Source organism: Nerophis ophidion, linkage group LG07 (genome assembly GCF_033978795.1).
Source record: "Nerophis ophidion isolate RoL-2023_Sa linkage group LG07, RoL_Noph_v1.0, whole genome shotgun sequence".
NCBI lineage: Eukaryota > Metazoa > Chordata > Actinopteri > Syngnathiformes > Syngnathidae > Nerophis > Nerophis ophidion.
Window position 1 is genome coordinate 4,309,923 of NC_084617.1, and position 23,047 is coordinate 4,332,969.

The window sequence follows — 23,047 nt, forward strand, 5'->3', positions numbered from 1 at the left end:
ATTCTCAAGTTGTGCGATTCAGAATCGATTCTTTTTTTTATTAATCAATCCAACAAAACAATACACAGCAATACCATAAAAATGCAATCCAATTCCAAAACCGAACCTGACCCAACAACACTCAGAACTGCAATAAACAGAGCAATTGAGGAGACACAAAACACGACACAGAACAAACCAAAAGTAATGAAACAAAAATGAATATTAACAGTATCAATATTACTTATAATTTCAGCATAGCAGTGCTTAAAAATCCCTCATTGACATTATCATTAGACATTTATAAAATAAAAATACAGATTAGTGTCACAGTGGCTTACACTTGCACGGCATCTCATAATCTTGACAACACACTGTGTCCAATGTTTTCACAAAGATAAAATAAGTCTGATTTTTGGTCCGTTTAATATTCACATTTACATTATTGCAATGGGTTGATAAAACATTGTCCTTTACAATTATAAAAGCTTTTTTTTTTTTTTAAATCTACTACTCTGCTAGCATGTCAACAGACTGGGGTAGATCCTGCTATGTATTGAATGAATAGAGAATCCTTTTGAATCGGAAAAATATCGTTTTTGAATTGAGAATCGCGTTGAATCGAAAAAAAGATATATGATCGAATCGTGACCCAAAGAATCGATATCGGATCGTGGGACACCCAAAGATTCACAGCCCTAATATTTACTAAAATGAATTAATCACATTCAGACAGAGTTGAAAGGATGAAATACATTTTATTTAATAAACAATATTCACAAGTACACAGTCGGAAAAAAGAACTTTACAGCAAGTTCAGGTCAGCCTTTTCCCTTCTTGTGTTTGAATCCTTGCTTTGCTTCTCCACCACTTTTCTTCTTCCTGAAGGCCACGCTGTTTTTATGGCTCTTGGAAGATTGGAACGCTTTGTCTTTATTTACTTTTCCACCAAAAGTTCTCTTTCCTTCAAATTTCTTCTTACCGCCAAATCGGTTATCTCGGTCGCTCGGTTTTCTGAATGGCTTTCCTCCAGGCGACCCTTTCTGTCCAAAAGGCTTTTTCTCTCGGTCGCCACCTTTCTGTCCAAAAGGTTTTTTAGCTCGCTCGCCACCTTTCTGTCCAAACGTTTTTTTCTCTTGGTCGCCACCTTTCTTTCCAAAAGGTTTTTTCTCTCGATCCCCACCTTTCTTTCCGAAAGGTTTTTTAGCTCGCTCGCCGTTTTTTTTGTCTTTATGCCAATCTCCTTTGCCGTTTTTTTTGGGAGACATAGCACCTTTTCCTTTATCGCCAGCAGAGAACTTCCTCATCTTTTTGGCAGGTCCGTGAGATCCATCTTTCATTCTCCTCTTTGCTCCTGGGAACATATCTGCACAAGAAAACACGGAGTGGTCAGTTCACCAAATCGGCCATATGACGCCTTAAATGTATTGACCTTCATCTGGCTCCGCCCCTACAGCCTGCCTGTAGTACTCCGCCTCATCATCCGATTCCACGGGAGCCGGTCGATCGTCCTGGGCGCCTGGATCCTCCACTTCACTGTCCTCCTCCTGCTTGTCCGCGTGTTTCCTTTTGATGCCTGCCAGGCTCTTCTTCCTGTGTGGAGGTAAGATCTTCTAAAGCTCCACTCTGCTGATATGTTACTCAAAACAAATTTTTGGGGGGGACAAAACTAACTTATGCTCGTCCTTCTGGGCTTTCTTGCGATCGATGTTCTGCTCCTGCGCCTTCTTGCGCTGTGCTTTCTCCTTCATCCGGGACTCCTTTCTTTGCAGGATCTCCCGGATTTCCTCCTCGGTCTTGGAGACTGCAGAGGAGCGTTTGTTAAATGCAAATACGCTCGAGCGGAACCACATCCGCGTTGATTATCTATGTGCATCAGCAAGCGTTTACTTTGGTAAATCACAGATTTCATATGAAAGAATTGTCATCCTCTGCACACGGGCGCCAATCAAGCTGACGGACAGACGGTGGACACTTACTATTGGCATGATAGAGGATGTTCCCTTCAGTCATGCCTTCTTGGATCTTGATCAGCTGTAGCGTCATGCGAGGACCGATCTGTGCGCACACGGCTGTAGAATTATCAGCTCTTCTCGGTTAGATAAGGCGGCAAAATACGGACATACCTCCGTCAGACGGATGGCGCTCTGCTGGGAGGCCATGTTGCCTCGGCCGGAGTAGACCTGCGGCAGCTCGGTGATGTTATGGTCGCCGTCTAGTTCGGCTTCACTTTCCGACAGGTTCGCTCCTCTAAGAAGGAATGAATTGGAATTAGAGATGTCCGATAATATCAGACTGACGATACAATTGACCGATAAATGCTTTAAAATGTAATATCGGAAGGTATCGGTTTTAAAAAGTAAAATTTATGACTGTATGTAGTTGTACACGGACGTAGGGAGAAGTACAGAGCAGTTGCGAGTCCCAGTCATACTTGCCAACCCTCCCTATTTTCTCGGGAGTCTCCTGAATTTCAGTGCCCCTTCCGAAAATCTCCCTGGGCAACCATTCTCCCGAATTTCTACCCAGACAACAATATTGAGGGCATACCTTAAAGGCACTGCCTTTACGTGCCGGCCCAATCATATAATATTTTCGCCTTTTCACACACACACAAGTGAATGCAATGCATACTTGGTCAACAGCCATGCAGGTCACACTGAGGGTGGCTGTGTAAACAACTTTAACACTGTTACAAATATGTGCCAGACTGTGAACCCAAACAAGAATGACAAACACGTGTGAGTTTTCCTTGCCCTTTTGTGGGTTCTTCCGAGGATGCTGTAGTCGTAATGATTTGTGCAGTCCTTTGAGACATTTGTGATTTGGGGCTATATAAATAAACATTGATTGATTGATTGATGTTTCGGGAGAACACCGGCACCGTAACACAACAGAACAAATAACCAGAACCCCTCGCAGCACTAACTCTACCGGGACACCACAATATGAACCTCCCGCTACCCCCCCCCCCCCCCACCCCCCACCTCAACTTCCTCATGCTCTCTCAGGGAGAGCATGTCCCAAATTCCAAGCTGCTGTTTTGAGGCATGTTAAAAAAATTATGCACTTTGTGACTTCAATAATAAATATGGCGGTGTCATGTTGGCATTTTTTTCCATAAATTGAGTTGATTTATTTTGAAGTGAAGTGAATTATATTTATATAGCGCTTATCTCTAGTGACTCAAAGCGCTTTACATAGTGACAACCCAATATCTAAGTTACATTTGGCACTGGGAGCAAGGGGGTCAAGTGTCTTGCCCAAGGACACAACGGCAGTGACTAGGATGGCGGAAGTGGGGATTGAACCTGGAACCCTGAAGTTGCTGGCACGGCCACTCTACCAACTGAGCTATACTGCCCCAAACCTTGTTACATTGTTCAATGCATCCAGCAGGGGCATCACAACAAAATTAGGCATTATAATGTGTTCATTCCACCACTGTTTATATATCCGTATCGGTTGATATTGGACTCGGTAATAAGAGTTGGACAATATTGTAATATCTGCAAAAAAGCCATTAACAGACATCTCTAATTGGATAAGACACACAACCGATTGGAAAGCCGCCTTTTCATCCTACTAGAACCTTACTTCAGCATCAGCTCACTGATGTCCTCAAACTTGCTCATGTTGGGGAACTTCTCCTGCATCAGCTTCTTCACGCCGCGGCTCATACCCACCGGGACCACCTTCAGGCTGCTGCAAACAGAAAGACACCCGAGTCAGCGTCATTTTGACAAAGACCAGAGGCGTTTGTGTGTGTTGGTGAGGCCCGTCAGTGCGTTTACTTTGAACATGCATCACTGAGCAGTCAAGTCCGAGTCTGTCATCATCTGAGCCACACTCCCCGACTTCATCCATTTTCATCAATACATCGCTTTAATTTGTCCACAACATCTTCACATAAAACAAAGAGGCGTTTTACCATCTTTCCTCAAACGGTGCCTTTTTTTTTAAACTACTGTATTTCCTTGAATTGCCGCCGGGTATATAGTATGCGTCTGCTTTGAATTACTGCCGGGTCAAACTCCTTTCGCAAAATAGTTAGCGCATGCTTAGCATTACCGCCAGCTCAGGATTAACGCCGGGTCAAACTTGTTTCGCAAAATATTTTTATTAGTGCATGTCTACTATTTCCGCCGGGTAAAACTCGTTTCGCAAAATAATTAGCATATCCCTAGAATTTCCTCCGGGTCAAACTCGTCACGTCACGACTGACACTTCACCTGTCATTTTCAAAATGGAGGAGGCTGATTTCAAATCATTAGAAATCGCATAAAGGGAAGAAGATTAAGAGCTATTCGGTAGGATTTAAGGTCCAAACTATTGAATATGCTAAAAAGAACAGTAAGCAGATATGTTTTATTAATATACCATAGCTGCGTGTGTCAAATATGAGTCATTAAATGACTCCCGCCTCCTGGTGGTAGAGGGCGCTAGTGATCCTTCTTGCGACTACTCGGCTGCAGAAGAAGTGACAACAAGCAGTGATCGTTTATTTTTTCCTCGCGCTTGCACTTTTAACACGGATGATTACACATCATAAATAAAAGTTTTCTAAACTGGACTTTCAATCGAAGCAGGAGGTAATAAAGGAAGATCTCCGTCGAGAAAGGGAGACTTAAAACTGAAGAAAGATAAGGAAGACTTCTATAAACAAGTTATCGATGCTTTTGATCAGAAGGAGCTGCGCATGGACTTCATTTATAAGTAAAGGTAAGACCGTAATAAAGTTTTTTTTTAATTAAATGTGCTTTTCAAGATGGTATCCTTACATCACACTCAAATTTATAAGCGCAGGCCTAAATTTACCGCATGCCTTTGGTAAAGCCGGAGTGAGAAGAGGTTTTAAATTAATTAGCGCCCCGGCGGCAATTCAATTCAAGGAAATATGGTAAGCACAAAAAAATTCATAGAGGTAAGACTTTTGCATCGGCGATTAGAAACGGACAATTCAGTTAGGTGGAGAATGCAAGGTGTCCGCTCGAGTGGATGACACCTTGCAATTATTTGGGGAAATAAGTTTGCTTATTAAAGTGGAAGACAGATCCAAGGATGAATTGGGGGACACTATTTGAGGAAGCACGGCAATCAGGTGTCAGAGACATACTACACTTACTAGTGGCGGAATTCAATCTCCTGCGACTCTGTGTTGTAATTCAGCAGCACGGCCCTCTTGATGGTGTTGAGGCTCACCTGGCGTATCATATGGGAGACAAAAGGATACTTATTTCTCCTGAAATAGCTTCAAACCGGCATGTTAACGACTCTCAGACTCGGCAATCAGAAAGCGTTTACTTGTGATACATCTTCAAAGTGGGACTCAGAAGACTATACTCTCATCATTTTAGCCAGCTACAGCGGCGAGGACGAGACAATCCAAAATACCGTGTGCACGTTGATGGAGGGGAACATGTTCTGGAACATGGTGGCCATGAGCTTGATGTGCATCCCGTGAGAGCCAAAGTTGTTGAGGACGAGCAGCGGGTGGTGCTTGAACTGCTCCTCGTGCATCCGGTGCCTCTTCAGAGACGAGACCACGTCTTTGAGGAGCGTGTACTGGAATCACCACAACAAAATAACACTTCATACACGTCGGTGTAAAAAGTTTAAGCGTGAACTGATAGTTCGTCCGGTGCATCAGTGCGTTTACTTTGAAAAACATCACTTGGCAGTCACGTAGGAAGGAAAACATCATCACTTGCACATTTTCTATACACTGTTTGTGTTTACATCATGTTTACCTTCAGTACTTTGAAATAAAGCATGGGTCCTTTGGGGAGTCGAGCCATCCTCTGGAAAATTACAAAAACAATATGAATGGTTGGACCAGGACAGTCAATTCTGCCTAAATTGATCTTTGACATTATCCACACATTAATAGTCGCATAAACTATTAGTTGTGTGATCTCACCATATTGAGATTGTTCTCCGTCTTGCTGAAGATGATGAAATGTGTCACTCCCAGTGGTCCCGCTACAGCTACAAAGTCTTTCAGCACATTCTTTTTCCTGACCTGTTTAACACAAAGTTACTTATTTCAATCCAAACAAACTTCATTTCCATCCAACCATCTTCTTCCCCTTATCCGGCGTCGGGTCGCGGGGACAGCAGCCTAAGCAGAGAAGCCCAGCCTTCCCTTTCCCCAGCCACTTCGTCCAGCTCCTCCCCGGGGGATCCTGAGGCGTTCCCAGGCCAGCCGGGAGACATAAACAATGTCTACACTAAGTCGTTAAAGCCCTTTCAAATGTGAGTCTAATGTCGTGTCTTGTTTGTTGGTCCAGTCGCTTCTAGTCCAGTTCGAGACCACACTGTTCTAATTTTCTTAAATAAAAATTATGATTAAGTGTGTCAAATGTTTTGGTTAGATCCATCCATCCATTTCCTACCGCTTATTCCCTTTTGGGGTGGGGGGGGGGGGGGGGGGGGGGGGGCTCTGGCGCCTATCTCAGCTATAATCGGGCGGAAGGCGGGGTACACCCTGGACAAGTCGCCACCTCATCGCAGGGCCAACACAAATAGACTGACAACATTCAAACACTAGATCATGGGTGTCAAACTCTGGCCCTTGAGGCAATAAGTGAATTGAAGTGAATTATATTTATATAGCGCTTTTCTCTAGTGACTCAAAGCGCTTTACATAGTGAAACCCAATATCTAAGTTACATTTAAACCAGTGTGGGTGGCACTGGGAGCAGGTGGGTAAAGTGTCTTGCCCAAGGACACAACGGCAGTAACTATGATGGCTGAAGCGGGAATCGAACCTGCAACCCTCAAGTTGCTGGCACAGCCACTCTACCAACCGAGCTATACCGCCCCGCATGCAGTCCGTTAATCTTTTCAATCCGGCCCGCCGGACATTTCCAAATATTTTTTTAGATCTTTAAAATGGAAAGTGTAGCTGCTATTATGATGTGCAGTCATGTTTTCAAATGACCACCAGTCTTGAACTATACAAAGTATTTCAATGGGCTTTTGTACAATATACTAGTTACTATGGTAATTAATTGGCTGATATGGTAATTTAAGTCACAGCAGCTCATACGAGGCACCAAGCAGTGGGGGCGTGGAGCGTTTCCACAGACTGTCAGCCCGAAATGCGGGTGTCAGGGACAGACTTGGAAGGAGATTTTCACAACAAATATTGTATTTTTACCCTTTGCTTTCATATTTCGCTGTTTGTCCCGTTTTGCTTGATTGTAAAATATGTTGATTGAGAGCAACGTGACGTTCATATGTTGTCAATATTTAGTGTTTTACCGTTCATAGAACATTTTTAAATTCCATTCCATTTTTTAATTAGGTCTGTCAAAACGTTTTTAGCATTCAATCAGACATTATTGTGAGGTTTTGTATTACTGTTCCTAAAAATAGATATACCGGCCCTTAGACACATTCCTTTATCTAAATTTGGCCCCCAGTTAAAAAAATTGCCCAGGCCTGATCTAGGCTGTTGTCCTAACTTTTACCTCTGTTGGCTTTTACAATCTTCATCATTTATTTCAACTTTATGTTATTCAAGTATGACATTTTTAAATATAATTAATTTCACTGACAAGCAATTCTATTATGTTCATACTCTTGTTAGCTAGCGGCTACGATTTCAGTATTATTGAAGATAGGGACGGCGTGGCGAAGTTGGGAGAGTGGCCGTGCCAGCAACCTGAGGGTTCCTGGTTCAATCCCCACCTTCTACCAACCTCGTCACGTCTGTTGTGTCCTTGAGCAAGACACTTCACCTTTGCTCCTGATGGTTCGTGGTTAGGGCCTTGCATGGCAGCTCCCTCCATCAGTGTGTGAATGTGGAAATAGTGTCAAAGCGCTTTGAGTACCTTGAAGGTAGAAAAGCGCTATACAAGTATAACCCATTTACCATTTGCTCCTTCTCAACTCTGTGGTAATATTATTTTCACAAAATACAACCAATAGTGCATTAAAGGCCTACTGAAACCCACTAATACCGACAACACAGTCTGATAGTTTATATATCAATGATGAAATATTAACATTGCAACAAATGCCAATACGTCCTTTTTAGTTTAAATTTCGCGCAGAGTATCCTGTTGAAAACATCGCATCATGATGACGCGTGCGCGTGACGCCACGGATTGTAGCCGACATTTTGTTCCAGCCCGATCCCAGCTATAAGTCATCTGCTTTAATCGCATGATTAAACAGTATTCTGGACATCTGTGTTGCTGAATCTTTTGCAATTTGTTCAATTAATAATGGAGACGTCAAAGAAGAAAGATGTAAGTGGGAAGCGGTGTATTGCAGCTGCCTTTAGCAACACAAATACGGCCGGTGTTTTCTTGTTTACACCGTGGAGGAGGGGGGGGAAAAGCTTAGCCCGGTCCGACTGGCTGCCCTCGTTTTGCCTCGTCGAGAAACGTGGCATCCCTCAGAGACACTGGCGGTCACCACACCCCTCCGACTTTCAGGCAAGACTATATAATCTCACTAAAACCCTAGTAACACAATAAGCAGATATAGGATTTTGCAGAATTATCTTGGTAAATGTGTCTTGGTCGAGAGTGGAGTCGGCTGTCTTGGTTGCTTTGTTGGGTCTGCTTCTGTCTCTGGCCATACTCCCTCCTCCCCAGCGGACGATGGCGTGGAACACCGCAGAGGCCACCACAGTGTATATGTTTATTTTACTTTTTATTCATAGCTGTATGTAGAAGTGTCTGGTTGTATCTGCTGCTTTAATGTCCTCTGTGTTCTTTGATGTTTCCCTCTTACACACATTTAAGAGGGATGTGTACTATGGCTATGAGTTGTTGTTTTCCCTTGGCCTCAGTCTGCACCTCCACTCCAGGACCCAGGCTAAGACCATTTTTTGTAACTTTTATTTTAATCTTCTATTCTTTTCTCCATCCCCCTTTGTTTACCTGTATGTCATCTTTTTTGTAAGGGGTGTTAGAAGCTGGCAGACCCGTCAGCGATCCTGTTCTGTCTCCCTGTAATGTTTGTCTGATCTTGAACGGGATTGTGCTGAAAATTGTAATTTTCCTGAAGGAACTCTCCTGACGGAATAAATAAAATACTATCTAATCTAATAACATCTGAATCGCTCCAGCTGCCCTGTCTTTTTTTTTCTTCTAGTCCTTCACTCTCACTTTCCTCATCCACAAATCTTTCATCCTTGCAAAAATAATGGGGAAATCGTCGCTTTCTCGGTCTGAATCGCTCTCGCTGCTGGTGGCCATGATTGTAAACAATGTGAGGAGCTCCACAACCCGTGACATCACGCGCACATCGTCTGCTACTTCCGGTACAGGCAAGGCTTTTTTATTAGCGACCAAAAGTTGCGAACTTTATCGTGGATGTTCTCTACTAAATCCTGTCAGCAAAAATATGGCAATATAAAAAAAGATCAACCCGGTCCGACTGGCTGCCCTCACTTTGCCTCGTCGAGAAACGTGGCATCCCTCAGAGCCACTGGTGGTCACCACACCCGTGGCCACACCCCCCCGACTTTCAGGTAAGACTATATAATCTCACTAAAACACTAGTAACACAATAAGCAGATAAGGGATTTTCCAGAATTATCTTAGTAAATGTGTCTAATAACAACTGAATCGCTCCCACTGCCCTGTCTTTTTTCTTCTTCTAGTCCTTCACTCTCACTTTCCTCATCCACAAATCTTTCATCCTTGCAAAATTAATGGGGAAATCGTCGCTTTCTCGGTCTGAATCGCTCTCGCTGCTGGTGGCCATGATTGTAAACAATGTGAGGAGCTCCACAACCCGTGACATCACGCGCACATCGTCTGCTACTTCCGGTACAGGCAAGGCTTTTTTATTAGCGACCAAAAGTTGCGAACTTTATCGTGGATGTTCTCTACTAAATCCTGTCAGCAAAAATATGGCAATATAAAAAAAGATCAACCCGGTCCGACTGGCTGCCCTCACTTTGCCTCGTCGAGAAACGTGGCATCCCTCAGAGCCACTGGTGGTCACCACACCCGTGGCCACACCCCCCCGACTTTCAGGTAAGACTATATAATCTCACTAAAACACTAGTAACACAATAAGCAGATAAGGGATTTTCCAGAATTATCTTAGTAAATGTGTCTAATAACAACTGAATCGCTCCCACTGCCCTGTCTTTTTTCTTCTTCTAGTCCTTCACTCTCACTTTCCTCATCCACAAATCTTTCATCCTTGCAAAATTAATGGGGAAATCGTCGCTTTCTCGGTCTGAATCGCTCTCGCTGCTGGTGGCCATGATTGTAAACAATGTGAGGAGCTCCACAACCCGTGACATCACGCGCACATCGTCTGCTACTTCCGGTACAGGCAAGGCTTTTTTATTAGCGACCAAAAGTTGCGAACTTTATCGTGGATGTTCTCTACTAAATCCTGTCAGCAAAAATATGGCAATATAAAAAAAGATCAACCCGGTCCGACTGGCTGCCCTCACTTTGCCTCGTCGAGAAACGTGGCATCCCTCAGAGCCACTGGTGGTCACCACACCCGTGGCCACACCCCCCCGACTTTCAGGTAAGACTATATAATCTCACTAAAACACTAGTAACACAATAAGCAGATAAGGGATTTTCCAGAATTATCTTAGTAAATGTGTCTAATAACAACTGAATCGCTCCCACTGCCCTGTCTTTTTTCTTCTTCTAGTCCTTCACTCTCACTTTCCTCATCCACGAATCTTTCATCCTTGCAAAAATAACGGGGAAATCGTCGCTTTCTCAGTCTGAATCGCTCTCATTGCAGGTGGCCATGATTGTAAACAATGTGAGGATGTGAAGAGCTCCACAACCCGTGACTTCCGGAACAGGCAAGGCTTTTTTATTGGCAACCAAAAGTTGCGAACTTTATCGTTGATATTCTCTACTAAATCCTTTCAGCAAAAATATGGCAATATCACAAAATGATCAAGTATGACACATAGAATGGACCTGCTATCCCCTTTTAAATAAGAAAATCTCATTTCAATAGGCCTTTAATGGCAAATCTTACTTTTGAAAAGTAATCATTTGAGCAGGAAAACGCTCAACACATCTTTGTTTTCTACCTCTCAACTGTCAGCTTAGGCTGCTCACCGGCTCCTCATCACCACTTCAAGATGGCGGCAGTATTTCTCGCGTCACAGCAGCCAATGCTGCGCCTACTTATAAAGATGTCTACGAGTAAACCCACCTTTAATTGCTCCGCAGTGTAGGGTTTCATGACTCTCCTCATGTCCATGATGAGCTGACTGATGTTCTTCCCCACCTGACCCCGGTGGAAGACGAAGGAATGGGGGACATTTCGGTACGTCTCCTCGGCCAAGTGGGTGGCCTCCGACCGGGCCTTTTTCTGGTTCCTTGACTAAAATCAAAACACATCACAAGTCCTTTTAATCCAGCATCAATAAAACAGCATTTAAAAACAATAATTTGTTTAGTCGCAGAAAATAAACTAGATAAAACACAATATATTTAACTTTACGCGGCTAACTTTACTAGCACGTGGCGTGCTCGCTACTTACCTTAGACCGGCCCATGTTTCCTCGCAAACGCACTTATTTCATTCAGAACGTCAACTTAAATAATCCTACTTCAGAACATCAACAATGTGGAATTTTGTCGTTTTTTTTTACGATGAATTCCCCCGATTTAAGAGCGGCGAGCAGCTCCTCTCCGCCCGCATGTTCCTCTGCTGTGCGGGTGATGGCTCCGTGTTCACTGCGCATGCGCGCTTATCCCCAGCCCACAACCGAGAAGTCATGTTAGCGCCACCAACTGGCCTGGAGGAACCCATGCGTCGTCGTTCTCGGCGAAGACACAGGTAATTGGCTAATTGTGTGAAACAATTTATAAATCAAAGCTGCAAGCAGCGTTGGTCGGGTCCGCCTTTGGCTGCTGCCCCCGAGACCCACGGCCGGATAAGCGTTAGAAGACGCCTTGGAGCCACTATTTTGAGAATCTAATGCAGTTGTTGTATTGAAGTGAAAATATCAAACTTCCTGTTGATTTTTGCTAAAGTATGTTCATTATTAAAATGTAGGTCTAAGTGAGACCTACATAGTGTTTTTTGTTTCATGTCTCTCTGACATTCCTACCGGAAGTTACAAGCAGTTTTGTCTGTGTTTTCTTCCTAGGAGCAGTTTGTCCGTGTTGTATTCCTAGGGGGGCGGTAGAGCGCAATTTCGAGTTTTGAGGTTAGGTTTTTTCATCAGATCGCAATTTTTGCCAGACCTGATGTGTGTGTCAAGTTTGGTGAGTTTAGAAGCATTTTAAGGGGGTCAAATAACAGCTCAAAGAGGCAAAAATGACATATTTTAGGAGACTTTGCACAGGGGTTCTTTGAAGGCGCGTAAAATCAAAACCTGAGAACTTATCAAAACTCTGTTCTATACTTTTAATCAGAAGGGTTCAATCCCTCTCCTGTGCGAGTTTGAAGCCAAAACAGATAATGTTTGAAGAAAGGTGACCGTTTTTTCCAAAACTTTTGTTTTGAAGGGGGGATTGCAAACTTCCTGTTGATTTTTGTTGGGGGTTGTCAATCTATGAAATGTAGGTCTAAGCGAGACCTACATAGAGGTTTTTGTTTCATGTCTCTCCGACATTCTTACCGGAAGTTACAAGCAGTTTTGTCTGTGTTTTCTTCCTAGGAGCAGTTTTTTCAGTGTTTTATTCAAAAATAGCGCTAGAGCGCAATTTTGAGTTTTGGGGTTTGGTTTTTTTCATCAGATCGCAATATTCTCCAGTCCTTATGTGTGCGCCAAGTTTGGTGACTTTTGAAGCATTTTAAAGGGGTCAAATTACAGCGCAAAGAGGCAAAAATTGCATTTTTTTGCGAAAATGTTATTTTGAAGGGGTTTTTGCCGACTTCCTGTAGATTTTTGCTGAAAGAAGTGGGCGTATGAAAATTGGGTCTAAGTCAGACCTACATAGGAGTTTTTGTTTCATGTCGCTATGACATTCCTAACAGAAGTTACATGGAGTTTTGTCTGTAATTTTTTTCCTAGGGGGCGCTAGAGCGCAATTTTCATTTTGGGGGATTGGTTGCTTGATATGTTGGGAAGGTTTGCTATACCGACGTGTGTGTCAAATTTGGTGAGTTTTGAAGCATGTTAAGGGGGTCAAATTACAGCGCGTAGGTGCGGAATAATAATAAAACACAGCAGTTTCAATAATGTGATTATCGGGTCATTGAGATTCTTCTAGAACACTTAAAGTTCTACTGAAAGCCACTACTACCGACCACACAGTCTGATAGTTTATATATCAATGATGAAATATTATCAACACATGCCAATACGGCCTTTTTAGTTTACTAAATTGCAATTTAAAATTTCGCGCGAAGTATCCTGTTGAAAACGACGCGTGCGCGTGACGTCTCGGATTGTAGCGGACATTTTTTTCCAGCCCGATCCCAGCTATAAGTCGTCTACTTTAATCGCATAATTAAACAGTATTCTGGACATCTGTGTTGCTGAATCTTTTGCAATTTGTTTAATAAATAATGGAGACGTCAAAGAAGAAAGATGTAAGTGGGAAGCGGTGTATTGCAGCTGCCTTTAGCAACACAGACACAGCCGGTGTTTCCTTGTCTACATTCCCGAAGGTGAAGCTTTACTATGGAACAGAGCGGTCACGCGAACATGGTTCCCGACTACATGTCAACCGGCAGGTTTCGGTGAGAAACCTGCCGTAGACATGAGCGGAGCTTGCGTCGTTCCTGCAGCTGTCAAAGAGGCAGTTGCGACTCTCTTGCCACCTCCGCACACACCCTCCGACTTTCAGGTACGACCATATAATCTTACTAAAACACTAGTAACACGATAAGCAGATAAGGGATTTTACAGAATTATCCTAGTAAATGTGTCTAATAACATCTGAATTGCTCCCACTGCCCTGTCTTTTTTTTTCTTTCTAGTGCTTCACTCTCACTATCCTCATCCACGAATCTTTCATCCTCGCTCAAATTAATGGGGAAATCGTCGCTTTCTCTGTCTGAATCGCTCTGGCTGCAGGTGGCCATGATTGTAAACAGTGTTCAGATGTGAGGAGCTCCACAACCCGTGACGTCACGCGCACATCGTCTGCTACTTCCGGTACAGGCAAGGCTTTTTTATTAGACACTTACATTATTTGTTTTCTTCATTATAACACTTATATAAGACTTTTGAAGTCATTTTGATAGTAGGCTAATATAGACACTTACATCATGTGTTATCTTCATTATAACACTTATATAAGACTTTTAAAGTCATTTTGATAGTAGGCTAATATAGACACTTCCGTCACGTGTTGTCTTTATTATAAGACTTATATAGGACTTTTAAAGTCATTTTGATAGTAGGCTAATATAGACACTTACATCATGTGTTGCCTTCATTATAACACTTATATAAGACTTTTTAAGTCATTTTGATAGTAGGCTAATATAGACACTTCCGTCACGTGTTGCCTTCATTATAACACTTATATAAGACTTTTAAAGTCATTTTGATAGTAGGCTAATATAGACACTTACATCATGTGTTGCCTTCATTATAACACTTATATAAGACTTTTAAAGTCATTTTGATAGTAGGCTAATATAGCAAATATAGACACTTATGTCATGTGTTGCCTTCATTATAACACTTATATAAGACTTTTAAAGTCATTTTGATAGTAGGCTAATATAGACACTTACATCATGCGTTGTCTTCATTATAACACTTATATAAGACTTTTTAAGTCATTTTGATAGTAGGCTAATATAGACACTTCCGTCACGTGTTGCCTTCATTATAACACTTATATAGGACTTTTAAAGTCATTTTGATAGTAGGCTAATATAGACACTTACATCATGTGTTGCCTTCATTATAACACTTATATAAGACTTTTAAAGTCATTTTGATAGTAGGCTAATATAGATACTTCCGTCACGTGTTGCCTTCATTATAACACTTATATAGGACTGTTAAAGTCATTTTGATAGTAGGCTAATATAGACACTTCCGTCACGTGTTGCCTTCATTATAACACTTATAAAAGACTTTTAAAGTCATTTTGATAGTAGGCTAATATAGACACATATATCATGTGTTGACTTCATTATAACACTTATAAAAGACTTTTAAAGTCATTTTGATAGTAGGCTATTATACCTAATATAGACACTTACATCATGTGTTGCCTTCATTATAACACTTATATGAGACTCTTAAAGTCATTTTGATAGTAGGCTAATATAGCAAATATAGACACTTATGTCATGTGTTGTCTTCATTATAACACTTACATAGGACTTTTGAAGTAATTTTGATAGTAGACTAATATAGACACTTTCGTCACGTGTTGCCTTCATTATAACACTTATATCCATCCATCCATCCATTTCCTACCGCTTATTCCCTTTCGGGGTCGCGGGGGGCGCTGGCGCCTATCTCAGCTACAATCGGGCGGAAGGCAGGGTGCACCCTGGACAAGTCGCCACCTCATAACACTTATATAAAACTTTTAAAGTCATTTTGATAGTAGGCTAATATAAACACTTACATCATGTGTTGCCTTCATTATAACACTTATATAAGACTTTTAAAGTCATTTTGATAGTAGGCTAATATAGACACTTCCGTCACGTCTTGCCTTCATTATAACACTTATATAGGACTTTTAAAGTCATTTTGATAGTAGGCTAATATAGACACTTACATCATGTGTTGCCTTCATTATAACACTTATACAGGACTTTTAAAGTCATTTTGATAGTAGGCTATTATAGCTAATATAGACACTTACATCATGTGTTGCCTTCATTATAACACTTATATAAGACTCTTAAAGTCATTTTGATAGTAGGCTAATGTAGCAAATATAGACACTTATGTCATGTGTTGTCTTCATTATAACACTTATATAGGACTGTTAAAGTCATTTTGATAGTAGGCTAATATAGACACTTACATCATGTGTTGCCTTCATTATAACACTTATATAAGACTTTTAAAGTCATTTTGATAGTAGGCTAAAATAGACACTTACATCATGCGTTGTCTTCATTATAACACTTATATAAGACTTTTAAAGTCATTTTGATAGTAGGCTAATATAGCAAATATAGACACTTATGTCATGTGTTGTCTTCATTATAACACTTATATAAGACTGTTAAAGTCATTTTGATAGTAGGCTAATATAGACACTTCCGTCACGTCTTGCCTTCATTATAACACTTATATAGGACTTTTAAAGTCATTTTGATAGTAGGCTAATATAGACACTTACATCATGTGTTGCCTTCATTATAACACTTATATAAGACTTTTAAAGTCATTTTGATAGTAGGCTAATATAGACACTTACATCATGCGTTGTCTTCATTATAACACTTATATAAGACTTTTAAAGTCATTTTGATAGTAGGCTAATATAGCAAATATAGACACTTATGTCATGTGTTGTCTTCATTATAACACTTATATAGGACTTTTGAAGTAATTTTGATAGTAGGCTAATATAGACACTTACGTCACGTGTTGCCTTCATTATAACACTTATATAAAACTTTTAAAGTCATTTTGATAGTAGGCTAATATAGCAAATATAGACACTTATGTCATGTGTTGCCTTCATTATAACACTTATATAAGACTTTTAAAGTCATTTTGATAGTAGGCTATTATAGCTAATATAGACACTTACGTCATGTGTTGTCTTCATTATAACACTTATATAAGACTTTTAAAGTAATTTTGATAGTAGGCTAATATAGACACTTTCGTCACGTCTTGCCTTCATTATAACACTTATATAGGACTTTTAAAGTCATTTTGATAGTAGGCTAATATAGACACTTACATCATGTGTTGCCTTCATTAAAACACTTATATAAGACTTTTAAAGTCATTTTGATAGTAGGCTAATATAGACACATATATCATGTGTTGCCTTCATTATAACACTTATATAAGACTTTTTCATTTTTTTTGGCTCCCGACAGATTTTTTTTTTTTGTATTTTTAGTCCAAGATGCCTCTTTCAACGTTTTCAGTTGCCGACCCCTGGGTTAGGTGGTCTGATGGGAGGAGACCTCCCAGGATTCTTCCAGCCAGCTTGCAAACTGGGAGGTGTCGTCCCGAGGACACTTTATAATCATTGCTCTCCCTCTTTCAAGATCCTTTGAGAGAACACCACCACCACCTCCAGGACACAGGGAGGCTTGGATGAGCTGCTGGCAAAACTTAAGTGTTTTTTTTTTTCTTCCCCAAGTTTCTAAATAATTTCCCTGGGATTTACAGAACATGTCAAAGAATTGGGTGTAGAACTCTCTGGTCGGTGTGAGAAGGCTCCGGTTATCAGTTGAAGACGGCTTTGCATCCCGGGAGAGAAGAGTTGTACTCTGGGTCCTAAAAAGGAAGAACGTTCATAACAGCAAGAAGCGACCGCAGTAAGTTGTCCTATTGTTTCATTTATGATACAAATATATGATACACAGCATTTTAGAAAGACTTAGATTTTTTTGTGCTTAAAAGTATTATTTTAATGTATACTTGTTTTAAACTCATTTTTTGTGTCTTACTAATTTGTGATAATTGTTTTTATTATAGCTGCATATTTTTTATATATTAAGATAAACACATAGAAATTATTCAATTATATTATTCATTAATTCCTATTATTTACAGACATACTGATAAGCATTCATAAAGCATTAGTAACTGCTCAATTCAAAGTTTATATATTTATGACATTAAGTATGCAGTTTATAAACGGATATAAATGTTTTACTCATTACTGTATTAACAATTTAATCTATAAAAAGATTAATAGTTTCTTTTTTATACTTTAACATGGTGGATTCAATATTTCTACATTATATTGAGGTATTGTCAGTAGTTTGTTAACTCATTTAGAAAGTGTAAGTAAAAAAAAGACATTTATACATGTACAGTAATACTCAGGCAGGTTTTATTATAAACTGAATATTAATGAGCATTCATGTCAGAAAAATGCTTTATAAATTGTGAATTCAGTTATTACTGCCTTTCAATTGCTCTGTTGGTTGCTATTCTGAATATTGCTGGGTCGGGTCTGGTTTTGGAATTGGAATTGCATTGTTTTTGGTATTGTTGTGTATTGTTTTGATTAATGAATAAAAAAAAAAAACATTGATAAACTTGATGAGGCAATTCCTAAAGGAGTTGCGTGTGAATGCTTCAATGCTGACGCTAAACTGAAATCCTGGAATTTAAAAAAAAAAATGTTGAAGTAGAGCACACAATTCCCAAACAGGTTGAATATTTTGAAGTTGGAACGGTTTGAATCGGGTGAAAAATGTGGGAGTTGTGGAACTTTGAAGAATGTCCAAGTGATATTAATGGGAATGTCCCTACAATTTGGGGATTTCGGGAAAAGCGGGAATTTTTGGAAAATGGTAAAAAATCTTGAATAGTCTGAATGAGTTGAATTAGTTGGTTTTGGAATTTTTCAAATCGGTCGAGAAATGTTGGAGTAGTAACATTTTTAATTGAGAAATTGTATAAAGGAATTCCTGGAATTTTGGGAAAACCGGGAATTTTTTCAGTTAAAAAAATTACTTAGTTTTTTTTGTCCTGATTAGAAGGAATGTTTGGACGGTGGAACGGTTGAAATGCGTTGAAAAATGTGGAAGGAGTAGTCGCCAGAAAAGAGGGTTTGAAAAAAAGGGGAATTCCTGGAATTTTCTTGAACTTGTAAAAATAATAGTTTGAATGTCCAGGATGAGTGGAATGTGTTGAAGGTGGAATTGTTTGAAGTGGTTAAAAAATATGGAAATGATGGAAGTTCGAAAAATGGTCAATTGATTTTGAATGCAAAAAAATGTCCCGGAACACCTGGAATTCTGGGAAATCTGGGAGTTTTTGGAACTTGTCAAGGGAAAGCCTGCCATTTCTGAATAAGCTGAACAGTTTGAATTTAAAACAGTTTGACATTAATGAAAAAGGTCACACACTGATGTTGGTGGAGAAGGCCTGGCTCTCAGTTTCGGTTCTAATTCATCCCAAAGGTATTCTATCGGGTTCAGGTCAGGACTCTGTGCAGGCCAGTCGAGTTCATCCACACCAGACTCTGTCATGAACCTTGCTTTGTGCACAAGTGCACAGTCATGTTCCAAGAGGAAGGGGCCCGCTCCAAACTGTTCCCACAAGCTTGCGAGCGTGGAATTGTCCAAAATGTTTTGGTATCCTGGATAACTCAAAATTCCTTTCACTGGAACTAAAGGGTTGAGCCCAACTCGTAAAAAACAACCCCACACCATTATACCTCCTCCACCTCTATCACTTCACGTGGCCTACAACTTGGCTGCTGAGTTGCTGTTGTTCCCAAAATCTTCCATTTTTTTTTTTAATAATAAAGTTGACTTTGGAATATTTAGGAGCGGGAAAATTTCACGAAGGATTTGTTGCACAGGCGGCATCCTATGACAGTTTCTCGCTGGAAATCACTGAAAGCGGCCCATTCTTTGTAGAAACAGTCTCCATGCCTAAGTGCTTGATTTGATACACCTGTGATTAAGACACCTGGCTCTCATTATTTGGATGTGTGGCCAAATACTTTTGGGCAATATAGGGGGTTTGTTGGCTGGTTTGTCTCGTATTAAACTTAAGAGAATAAAAATAATAAACTGTGAAGAATGAGCAATAATAATATTGGCTGCTTGCATTGCAACAGTCACATAACTAATATGCTACATTTAAAATACTCTGCAATTACTACTTGAAATGTATTCTTTACAGAAAAAAAACTACTTGTATAAAAGTTTGTTATTATTATTTGATCCAAAATGCTCGTCAAAACATCTAGAACAGTTCGGTTCTTCTGTCCACCATGTTGTTTTTTGTAAACAGAGGGTGCCAAATTGGGATTGTTATTTTGTTTTTTTACGGCGTTGTCTCTGCGGGTCCAGATGAGAGAACCAGGTCGGATTGTGTTGATTCTGCCCGCCTGCTGTTGACGTTAGCTCCTCGCCTGCGGGTCGGTCCGGGCCGATTGTGTTTGTTTGACACTTGGCGAGGAAAACAGGTGGTCAGCACTCAGCCAGTGTGTACTTTTTTTTTTTTTTTTTTAAATCTTCCAAAATAGTCCCTTATTCATTACAATAGAAAAAAACAAAATGTTGTCTCCGAGCAGATTTGGAGCAAAATTATTTTTGTCTCATTGGCCGATGAAAAACATTAGTTGAGTCTTTATTTAAAGGGCATTTTATGACTTTTCTTAAGTTGATTACATGCTGTAGTATGATTTTATTGCATGATTTTTGTATCCCTTTAATTTAGGTAGCTAGGTTCTGCAGATAGAAATGAGCTATTTAGCTATAATCTGGCACAGAACATATCTGTCTTTGAGTTTAAAGTCCTACTGAAAGCCACTACTAGCGACCACGCAGTCTGATAGTTTATATATCAATGATGAAATATTAACATTGCAACACATTTAGTTTACTAAATTGCCATTTTAAATTTCGCGCTAAAACGTCGCGGTATGATGACATCACGCATTGTAGAGGACATCTTGTTCCAGCACCGTTCCCAGCTACAAGTCGTCTGTTTTTATCGCATAATTCCACATTATTATGGACGTCTGTTTCGCTGAATCTTTTGCAATTTGTTCAATGAGTAATGGAGACGTCAAAGAAGAAAGCTGTTGGTGGGAAGCGGTGTATTGCGGCCGCCTTTAGCAACACAAACTAGTGAGCACCCTGGATGATGCCAGTCATCCTCTGCATAGTGTTATCAGTAGCCAGAGGAGCCTGTTCAGTTCTAGACAGCTTCATCCCAAGTGCAGGACTAATAGACTCAAGAACTCCTTTGTCCCACACGCCATTAGACTGTACAACTCCTCTCTGGGGCGGGGGTTGGGGGGTACTAGGATGACAGGGGATGCAAAACAATAACAGTGCAATACGTTTTCATAACATGGTCACTACTGCCTACTTTCTGTCGTTATATTCTTATTTTACTGTTATATTGCTTTTTATTTTTTATTCTTATTGTAATATTTCTCTATTTTGTTTCCATTTAAACCCCCATTATTTACTTTTTACCAACTGTAATCTTTTAATGCTAGACATGGGGAGACCCGAAAATAATACGTTACAGTAATCGAGACGAGACGTAACAAACGCATGGATAATGATCTCGGCGTCTTTAGTGGACAAAATGGAGCGAATTTTAGCGATACTACGGAGATGAAAGAAGGCCGTTTTAGTAACGCTTTTAATGTGTGACTCAAAGGAGAGAGTTGGGTCAAAGATAAAACCCAGATTCTTTACCGAGTCACCTTGTTTTATTATTTAGTTGTCAAATGTTAAATTTGTATTATTAAATAGAGGTCGGTGTCTAGCAGGACCGATAATCAGCATTTCAGTTTTTTTGGCGTTAAGTTGCAAAAAATTAGCGGACATCCATTGTTTAATTTCATTAAGACACGCCTCCAGCTGACTACAGTCCGGCGTGTTGGTCAGCTTTAGGGGCATGTAGATAAGCAACTAATTGATGTTGAAAATGTTCCCCATACTAACGTGTTATCAAACAATCTAATCTTGTTTTCTTGTCTTCTTCCAAGATGGCCCACACGCCGGCTGTGATCCTCCTTCTGACGTTAATGGCGGGCTCCAAAGGCGAGTTCAAAGACAAACACCCGCCAGGTCCTCCGGAGGGCAAAGGCAGCCGCTGCTCCTACACGTTCATCGTCCCCCAGCAGAAACTATCGGGGGCTTTATGCCTGGAAACAAAGGCGGCCGCCAACCAATCGGAGGTGGCGGCGCTGCAGGCGGAGCTGAGACGGCAGCAGCAGCAGCTGGAGAGGCTGCAGGCCGCGCTGCAGCAGGAAGGCAGCGTGGCCACGGAGATGCGGGCCCTGCGCAAGGAGAGCAGCGGCATGAACGCCCGCATCGCTCAGCTCTACAGCCAGCTGCTGATGGAGGTCATGCACAAGAAGGAGCAGGCTTCGGAGCAGCGCAGGGTGGAGAACCTCCTGCTCAATGCCACAACGCACGTATGTACAGTCCTGCTCAAATGTGGACATGTCATGGCTGTCTTCAGTTTCCAATCATTTCTTGTCTCCTTAATGTATTTTTTACTTTGATGTACAATTGTTTGTATTTTGATTGTCTCTGAGACCAGGTGTGTGAAGAGAGGGAACTTTCTCCCACTTGTCCTTGTCTCCTCAGATGTCATCCTTCTGGAGCTCATTTTTGGTGAGTTTGTCAAAGAGATGACATGAGAACAGTGACAAGGACAAGTTTGAGAAAGTTCCCTTCTCTTCACACACCTGGCTCTGGGTCTCAGAGGCAATCAAAATACAAACAATTGCACATCAAAGTAAAAAGTTCATCAAAGAGACTTGTTTATTTTGGCTATTTACCCACATTAAAGTGCCTGGGTCAAAATGACCCGCAACATCTTCTTTGTATACAAACTCTGCAAGACATCAAAAAAGTGTCCAGATTTTACACACCACTTCCTGACCCTAGATGAGGAAAAGTCACCAGATTTCAGCAAGAAAAAGAAAGGATAATCAGTACTTTGATAAACACAAAAACTGAAATGGGTCCAATTGACCCTCAACATAATAGAAGGGTTAAGTCCTTTTTGAGGTTGAGGAAAGCTTGCTAATGTCTGCTGCATGTGGACCAACATCAGGCGCTGCAGGTGTCCAGCAACTTCAGGGAGCTGGAGAAGAAGTATGGAGGGCTGACGGCCATGCTGAGCTCTCAGGGCCATCTGATCGCCCGCCTGGAGAAGCGATGCCAGTGCAGAGACTCCGGTCAGTCCCAGCAGGTGAGACGGGGGTACTACACAGCCCACAATATTAAGTACACAATCCTTTTTTTTTGGGGCTAAAATCACACTGAAAAGAAAGAAAAGGAAAATAGAGCAAGCCTAATCCCAGCTAAGATATATATTTACAAAGCAACTGAGAAGATAAAAATACAATAAGGAAATGTAGGTTGTGATCCGCTTCCCGGATCACATTCTGATTTTGGTTTTTGAGTCCTGTTGTGTTTTCTGTTTGTTTTGGACTCTTCCGGTTCCTAGTTTGCACTTCCCTATTTATCTTGTCTCCATAGTTAGGGC

At 40.9% G+C, this 23,047-nt stretch overlaps 2 protein-coding genes across 2 annotated transcripts in view; one reads left to right on the forward strand and one right to left on the reverse strand.

The window, feature by feature from the left end:
* Positions 1-717: 717 nt before the first annotated feature.
* On the reverse strand, positions 718-11,684 carry ppan (peter pan homolog). Its single transcript, XM_061905213.1, has 12 exons — positions 11,477-11,684; positions 11,146-11,316; positions 5,900-6,001; positions 5,730-5,780; positions 5,374-5,544; positions 5,105-5,181; positions 3,577-3,684; positions 2,106-2,229; positions 1,959-2,037; positions 1,654-1,783; positions 1,412-1,572; positions 718-1,345 (listed from the first exon to the last, which is right to left on the reverse strand). Exons 1-12 carry the CDS (start codon positions 11,489-11,491, stop codon positions 801-803), a joined length of 1,734 nt encoding a protein of 577 aa, XP_061761197.1. The 5' UTR covers positions 11,492-11,684; the 3' UTR covers positions 718-800.
* A 5,400-nt stretch (positions 11,685-17,084) lies between these two features.
* angptl6 (angiopoietin-like 6) overlaps positions 17,085-23,047 on the forward strand; it is a 21,973-nt gene continuing 16,010 nt past the window's right edge. Inside the window, exons 1-3 of the mRNA XM_061905214.1 lie at positions 17,085-17,376; positions 21,534-21,965; positions 22,613-22,750. Coding sequence (XP_061761198.1) covers positions 21,534-21,965; positions 22,613-22,750 — 570 coding nt within the window. The 5' untranslated portion in view covers positions 17,085-17,376. The remainder of the gene's footprint in view (positions 17,377-21,533; positions 21,966-22,612; positions 22,751-23,047) is intronic.

Bases quoted from the DNA above. Each gene is read 5' to 3' on its own strand.
- ppan (XM_061905213.1), bottom strand. The intron at 2,230-3,576 runs GTAAGGTTCTAG...ATTCCTTCTTAG, and splicing joins ATCAGTGAGCTGATGCTGAA to AGGAGCGAACCTGTCGGAAA. The intron at 1,573-1,653 runs GTTAGTTTTGTC...ACCTCCACACAG, and splicing joins GCCCAGAAGGACGAGCATAA to GAAGAAGAGCCTGGCAGGCA.